This window comes from Nicrophorus vespilloides, unplaced genomic scaffold (genome assembly GCF_001412225.1).
Source record: "Nicrophorus vespilloides isolate i.1.1-1 unplaced genomic scaffold, Nicve_v1.0, whole genome shotgun sequence".
Classification (NCBI taxonomy): Eukaryota; Metazoa; Arthropoda; class Insecta; order Coleoptera; family Silphidae; genus Nicrophorus; species Nicrophorus vespilloides.
Window position 1 is genome coordinate 70,907 of NW_017096673.1, and position 8,665 is coordinate 79,571.

An 8,665-nucleotide genomic window follows, 5' to 3' on the forward strand; every position below is an offset into this window, starting at 1 on the left:
TACGTAATGCATGTGTAGATTTTATAAATTTCATTTATAATTATTTGTGTTAAATAAATGTGTTTTTGAAGTGTGTAAATTGAGTTTTCTCTTTTGAGTTGATCTTGGAATGGGATTTATGCGAGCGAGTTAAAAAAGTTAGAATGGATGAAGAAGAGATTGCGAGGAGCTGAGCGCCGGAAAATGCGCTCCTTTGAGAGTGGTAATTAATGTAATTTTAAAGGGAAGTTTTCGGAAGAAATGCGCAAATCCCGGGGAAAAGTCCTGGTTAAATTGGGTCGCGCGTTCTGTGCGTGCCTAAAATTATTATAGTAATAATAATAATAATAATGTATTTTTTGATTGCGCTCAATCTCTGCGATGATTGCGTAATCAAAAGGGATATGTGATTCTCTCTCTGGTTTTGCTGATGAGAGGGCTTGTGTTGGTGTGTTTTACTTTTAGAGATCGAGCGAGTCCTAGTGGTTATGTTGTTATTTCAGTCCCTCGGTTGGGGCTGGAATTTAGAATTGGGTAATGCCTCGCATTTTTTTGTGGTTGTTGTAATTTGAATTGAGGCGGCGAAGTGCCCAATTTTAAACTTCGACCCTTGCTTTTATTTTTTGTTTTTTTTTATGTCTTGGGGTGTCTTTTTGTGTGTGTGTATGTGGAATTTGCGGATATGGGGATGATCTCTTGGTCACTCTACTCTCGCACAAACACGAACTCGTTATAATGATTCCAGCGGTTCTCTTCGGCATCGACGCCGGGTTTGAGCTCAGCGCGCTTCCGGCCGTCCCAGAACCGCAGCTGCCGATCAGCTTGAAGCCCTGCTCGTAGAGCATGTCGAAAGCCTGCTCGAGGAAGGAGTGCTTCAGGAAGAACCTGGACGTGTAGCGTTCGGCGAGGCCGTGGTCGGGATCCCTGGACTCGTTCAACGTTTCGCCGAAGACGTCCCGCATCAGGGGAACTCTGCCGCACACCAGGATCTTCGAGAGCTTGCGGAACTTGACGTCGGCGAGGCCGTCTTTGCCGAACTGGAAGCTGCCGCGGTAGCCGACTGTGATGCAACCGGGCACCTTGGAGCGCGACGTGTCGGCGATGAGGTCCACCAGGTGCGGAAGGTTGTAGCGTTCGGCTTCGCGACGTAGACGGTCCCGTTCTCGGAAGCACTCTGGTAGGGTGAGGGTGCCGTCCCGGAGGTAGTCCAGGATGTAGCGGAAGAGAACGCCGTCGCGGTCCAGGAAATAGCGCCCTTTGGAGTCTTTGGCGATTGGTTCGTTTCCGGTGAAGATGGCGCACAGCTGAGACTCCGGCTGATTGGTGAGGGTGGCCAGGGATGCCGAGTAGGTCACCCCGCCGACGTTGAGCTCCACGATATCGGGAAATCCCGACATTCTGCGACCGATTCTATCGCCGTTCTCGCGACTTCTGCGACTCTCCGGACAGAACCGCGAGCCCTACTACCTAGAGGAGCGCGATTCTCTCCTCCTTCTCCCTCTGCTGTTCCTACCCCTTCCAGGACACTTCCTACCCCCACCGCTCCTATCGTTCCATCTCACTCCACGAATCAGGGCTGTATCCAGGATACGGTCAAAGGGCAACAACGTACATCATCCCTGTATTTATTATTACTACACCCAACTAAATACAAACTAAATTTGCTTTATCACAATAAAGTTTATACTTAATTTACATTTATAATTGTCCTTGTAAATAAAGTTATGATAGTAATTTTTATTAACTAAATTTAGTATTAAATTTGCTTTAAGATAATTATTAATATTGTGATAATCAATTGAATATAAACATATATCTATTACAATTTTTTTTATTTCTGATTGGAAAAAGTATAAATATTCCTGGATTCGGCACTGCATTCACCCACACAAACTCGGAACGCCGTCACGTAACACACACACATAGACATAGAAGCATCAACAAACAGAATGGACAAAAAAAGCAAGGCGAATGAGTAGGGATCGAAGTGGAAAGCGGAAGCAACAGCCGACGCCTCCGCCGTTGAGGTCGGGCGGAACCTGGTGGAAACACCTTTCTCCTCTCCGCGGACGCGATGCAATGCAAAATAAATAAAGTCGCTCCCCTTTTCTGATCAATACAGAGAGGACATCTCTCGCCTCCCGTGTACGTGTATATATGAGTGTATGTTTGTGTGTGCATGCAGAAGGGAAAGCCGACGGAAGCGGCCAGATGGGCGCACGCGCCTCCCAAAATGCACTATAAATAACCTGTAACTCATTCTGGAGGCTACGGCTCGTTATGTGCCCTCTATGCTCCCATCAACGATGGTACTAGAGAGAGAGAGAAAAAAAAAGACCGAAGGAAATGTTTATTTCCATGTATATGTCTACATGTGCTGTAAATACGTACAACAACGGCAGAAATGGAAAGGGCTTTCTCGGCCACCCTCAGGATGCGTCGAAATCTGGATTACGTACCCGGCGCATCCACCAGATTCTCTCACGCATATGTAATAGCGTGGGGGTTTATTTAATCGAAAAAAAAGAGAGAAAGCAACCCGTTTGGTATTTGTGTGCGTTTGCATGCATAAATCAAACGAATTAAATCATCTTGTCCGAACGTTATTTATACCCCGGACCCATTTAGAATGCAGAACAATAAATAATAAGTTCGAGAGAAGAAATGAAGCCAAAATATATAAAATATAGTTTTCAGTTTTTCAAGGATTTCGAGTTAATTTTTTGTGACATTTAACAAACGTCATTTCGAGATATAAAAATGGATTATTTAGTTTTATTTTCAAAATTATTTTAGTTTAAATTTAAATAATTACATTTATTGTTGCAAATTTTGATTATTTTATAAATAATTATTTATAGTTTTCAAAAAGTTGAATGATATACAAAGTAGCTGTCAAATTTGAAGTAGTATATTTTGTTTTTGTTTTTCAAAGATTACTTTGTTTCTTAATTAATTTTGGTGTAATTTATAATTTGATTGAAACAATTATACAAACAAATGTGAATTAATTAATATTAAAGGATTAATTCAAAATGTTTGAAATCTTTAATTTACGTTTGATTGTATTTTTTGTTTTGCTGAAAATGAAAGCGTTTTCATGTTTGTTTTTTTTTGTTTTGGGGGAAATGAAAATTGAGCGACGCCAGTATAAAACGTGCATCAAGGTGAGCGGTGCTCATGTTATTTTTTTGTTTGTTAAAGGCAATCGTTTATTTATGAAACGTTCTCTCTCCGCTCTGTATACATTTTGCAGGTCGAATAGGGCGGAAGGCTTTTATCACTTTGTCATACATTCAAATTAGACAGACCAGTGACAAATTCGTGACACGTTCATCGTGCATCCATTATCCGCAAATTTACTAAACTCGACGCAACAAAATTTTCACCCAAATTTATGTACAAACGCGAAGGGACGAATCCACTCGGCACTTAATTAGAGCAAACAGTTTACTCGCGTTTATTTCAGAAATAGAATAAACGTTGAATATTTTTCTTACAATGAATAAGTGAAGAAGACTCGAAATTGTTGACTCGATTAATTATTCAAGATGTTTTTTGCTCGCTTCGTAAAGGTCGACGATTTTCCTTTATTTATTTATAAGCTAATTAAGTATAATTTTGTAGCATCTTCAAACAGTATCAAAGAACCCTTGAATATAAACAATCTAATAGCTATTTTTGTTGGTTGCTATGGGAACAAAGAAGTAACCAAAGCTATAAATTTCGAGATAAAATCATTTCACCTGCATATTTATATATACGTAACCTTTTCACTCCTGCGCTTTAATTGTGAAAATACAACGAAGAAAGAAACGCTCGCTTTTAAATGCGGACCGCGTGTGTAAATGAACTTTTATTATCGCGGTTTCAAAAAAAAAATATAGAAGAAAACCGGAAACGCTATCGATCCACGTTCTGCGGTCGGAGAGCGATAAAAATTCGTTATTTCGTCGTCGAGATATTCGGTTCTATTGTGTTTTTGTTTCGGGATTGTGTACATGTAATCGGTACGTAATTTCCGGTTGGATGCGTTTCTGATGAATCGGCTTATCGGTATGAGGAGTTAATTGAAAATCTACATAATTAATTGAACGGATCAATCACTGCAGCGTTTTGCTATTTTCTCACTGTGTCGCGTGTCGAGGAAGTTGCATAATTGCTTTTGTTCAAAAGTAATTTGCAGCCTCGGGACATCTTCAAACAACTAACAAACTTCGAATAATACTATAACTCATTTCAATCTTTTTGATATTCACATTTTACTAAACAAGTTTCAATTTTATATAAAATATAATAATATTACATTATTTGATGATAATTTTAAAAAAAAGTTCAACAATTCTGTTACAAGTTTATATCAGAAGTTAATTAAATAATACTGCAATTTGCAAAACTTAATAATTTTGAGTTCTTTCAAATCCACAAAATTAGATTTTTTGCAAGTAATGTACTTAATACATTGAATTATTACAAATCATAATATTCTATTATTGGAAAATATCTACGCGGTACTTGACAAGTAACTTTCAAAATACTCCATTGAATGAAAATGCTTTTAGACATTTGAAAATTGCCTTATATGGTTACAAAAACGTCTATTCTCTACGTCGCGATGAATCATCTGCAGCTGCGATTCGTGAACGCTAATCCAATCCTTATATGGACACGAAAACGCACCTCGTCTACGCTGTGATGAATCAGCGGGTGCCGCGAATCGCAAACGTTAAAACAATAGAAACGAAGTGACTGAACTTCGAGCATAATCGAGTCGCGTCGAACACAACCGATTGAAAAGTAATAAAAATTAAGAGTTGATTATAAAAATCGCCTTATATAGATACGAAAACGCGTCTCGTCTGCGTCACGTTGAATCATCTATTGCTGCTGATAGCAAAATCGTAAATTGTAAATCGTTAGTTGTAAATTAGTTTCAATAAAATAATCATAAGAGACTATACATTATCTACGAATAATCATCTACATATAGATTTTTTAAGAATTGCTGAAAATGTATATGTTACGCAATGTTCGTTACGTAACAGAGAAACGACGTTTTTCGACTTTTTTTCAGTTTTTCTTGAATTTCTCGACAACCCCTAAAGATATTTAAATCATCGACCACTTGTATGAAAGCTAAATGTCTCACCTTTCGAACGAGCCTACTGGCATCTTCGTACTGCAACCAAGTCGCCTGCTATGAGCAGTAGAAAGTGGAAAAAAGGTGATGTTTTCAGTTTTTCGATAATAACTCGAAAAGTAATAAACAATTTTATTGCATAATCGGATACACGCAAGCGTTGCGCAACTTTTTATGTAACAAAAGTTACGTATTGTTTGTTACGTAACAGATAAACGACGTTTTTTTCGATTTTTTTTTAGTTTTTCGTGAATTTCTCGACAGCCCCTTAAAATAATTACATCATTGACCACTCGTATGAAAGCTGAATGTCTCACCTTTCCATCGAGCCTACTGGCATCTTCATATTGCCACCGAGTCGCCTGCTATGAGCTGTAGAAATTGGAAAAAAAGTGAATAGAATTTGTCAAAAAATGGATGTTTTCAGTTTTTCAATAATAACTCGGAAAGTAATAAACTTTTTTATGATTTTATTGCAAAATCAGATGCACGCAAGCGCTGCGCAACTTTTTATGTAACAAAAGTTACGTAATGTTCGTTACGTAACAGAGAAACGACGTTTTTTTCGATTTTTTTTCAGTTTTTTGTGAATGTCTCGACAACCCCTTAAGATAATTACATCATTGACCACTCGTATGAAAGCTGAATTTCTCACCTTTCCAACGAGCCTACTGGCATCTTCGTACTGCCACCGAGTTGCCTGCTATGAGCTGTAGAAATTGGAAAAAAAGTGAATTGAATTTGTCAAAAAATGGATGTTTTCAGTTTTTCAACAATAACTCGGAAAGTAATAAACTTTTTTATGATTTTATTGCAAAATCAGATGCACGCAAGCGCTGCGCAACTTTTTATGTAACAAAAGTTACGTAATGTTCGTTACGTAACTGAGAAACGACGTTTTTTTCGTTATTCTTTTTTTCAGTTTTTCGTGAAAAAGAGAGCGTTTAGTTTTAAATTAGTTTTAATAAAATAATCACAAAAGACTATACATTATTTAAGAATTATCATCTACACATAGATCTTTTAAGAATTGCTGAAAAGTTTCGCATAACGAGTGACGATGAGAAAAGAAGAGAATTCCTGGTTTGTGCACCTGCTACATCACTTTTAAAACTTGTGTACATATATTATATGTATTTTTGAATCCGGAAATTTTGGAAGGGATTAAACTCGTTAAGCGAGGTTTCACTGTAATTTTTCTACTCTTTATAATATTATAATAAAGTAAATATATATTTCCTACGTCGCAATAAATCAGCGGTTGCAACAAACGAAAACTTGCCTTGTTTTCGCCTAAGACAAATCAGATGCGGACGCTAAAAACAATCCTAATATTGTTACAAAAACGCGATTTGTCTACATCAGCTACAGCTTTTTAATACAATATTACGTGTGTTAAAAATATATTAGTTTAACTGCTTGTAAAATTAACTTTAATTATAGTTTAATGTATAATTATGTGTTTTCTAGAATGTATATTTAACGTTGATCAATTACAGTTAAATTGCCGCAGGTGATTAAATTTAATGTAATGCAGTACTCTATGCAGCGCAATCACGTGCAAGTCTGGCTGCATAATTGCAATTTAACTGTGAATCGATTCGATTTCCAAAGTTTCGTTTTCCCATACATTTATATATTATATAAATAAACGTTCGCATCTTTCTCGGGGATTGGATTTTTGCGATAAAATAAGGGCAAAATTCGATTTCGAAGGGCTGCGTGGTCGTGCAGATAAATTGCCGCCACCGATGCCGATGTCCATAAAAAAAATGGTACATAAACATCGCCTAGTACGATACACGCAATATACGTTTTTTTCTCCCCATCTCTTCTTTTTTATTAATAAATTCTTCGGAGAAGAGCGGTAAACGCGCATCCGGCGCTAGACCTTCACCTTCTTTCTTCTTCGCAGCAGCAGAAGCAGCTTCTTCGCATCAGATTGCAATTGGATGGCATCGCATTCTCCTTGATGGATCACCTCTCCACTCCTCTGCACCCTCCGTCGCAACCCTTAACGAGCGAACGCTCACACACACCGAAATCCCTTCGAGCTATCAATTTCCAATGCGGCCTTCCGCAATATAAATGCCTTCCTCCTTCGCCCTATTTTATCCGATCCAATAACTCGTCCTGCCTGCACGCAGCCCGATTTATTAAAAATAATAAGCGATATTGCATTCTTCCCAATCCCTTCGAGAAAAAATTAATAAATATTTTTATATATTAATGTTGTCAATTCGGTAATTAAATTGAATTGAATTACGTTAAAAGCGTTAATTAAAATTGAAGGTAATTAACGTGCGAATCTGTATTTTTTTTGTGTGTGTTATTTTCGTCGTTGTTAATTATGGAAATGAATGTATCCCGTTCGTATATATGTGACTCTTAATTATCGTTCGGACATGCAAACCCGATGCGCTAATTATGCAACTTCATAATCGAACCGGATCAACGTTGCGCAACTAAATTTGCATCCGTAAATCTGCCCGATGCGCATTGCACATCTCAATTATGCAAACAGGCAAACGCTGATTGAATGCAGCGCTGTAAATGTGTAATCTAGACAGTGACGCATTTAGTAATTCAATTTCTAATTGTGAAAATGTGAAAAAACTGCGTTATTTTTTTTCGTTGCGCGAATTACAGCCAAAATCGAAACAACAGCAACAAACTAGCTACATAAACATCCAGCTTTTATATGAATCTTTTGAATTCATTCTATCTATTACAATTTTTGAAAAAATCACTAAAGATACTTCATCATATGATAGTTATTATTAATGATGCATAAAAAAGTATTTAATGCACTAAAACAACTCAGATTATGATGCATTTTTTCTTTACTGCTAATATTTCAGATGATCGAACTTGATGGATGAAAATATCTCTATGAGTTTTTGTCAATTTATTAAATATCCGAGTTTTCACGTTTTTTCTTAATAACACGAAAATAATGTAGCTTTTGTTGCATTTGCTGATTGCGTAATATGGTCCCAATCCTTACGCAATATGAAACAATAGTTACGCAATGTTCGTTACGTAACAGAGAACCGACGTTTTTTTCGTTTTTTTTCTTCCGTTTTTTTACGAATTTCTCTATAACCCTTTAAGATAATTACATTATTGAAAGCTGAATATCTCACCGCCTGCTATAAGCTGTAGAAATTGAAAATAAAATGAATAGAATTTACTAAAAAACTGGATTTTCGTTAATAGCTCGAAAAGTAATAAATTTTTTTATAATTTTATTGCACAATCAGATGCACGCAAGCGTTGCGCAACTTTCTATGTAACAAAAGTTACGTAACAGAGAATCGACGTTTTTCCAATTTTTATTAGTCTTTCGTGAATTTCTCGACAACCCCTTAAGATAATTACATAACCGACCATTCGTATGAAAGCTGAATATCTAACCTTTCCAACGAGCCTACTGCCATCTTCGTACTGCTGCCGAGTCGCCTGCTATAAGCTGTAGAAATTGAAAAAAAAGTGAATAGAATTTACCAAAAAACTGGATTTTCGTCAATAGCTCGAAAAGTAATA

The 8,665-nt window shown here is 36.9% G+C and overlaps 1 protein-coding gene across 1 annotated transcript; it reads right to left on the bottom strand.

Annotated features, from left to right (window-relative positions):
• Window positions 1-526: 526 nt before the first annotated feature.
• Window positions 527-1,477, bottom strand: LOC108557845 (BTB/POZ domain-containing protein KCTD12-like). Its single transcript, XM_017914530.1, is given in 2 exon segments — window positions 527-764; window positions 767-1,477. Coding segments are annotated over 2 exon segments (690 nt in total). The 5' UTR covers window positions 1,377-1,477; the 3' UTR covers window positions 527-684.
• Between the last annotated feature and the right edge of the window lie 7,188 nt (window positions 1,478-8,665).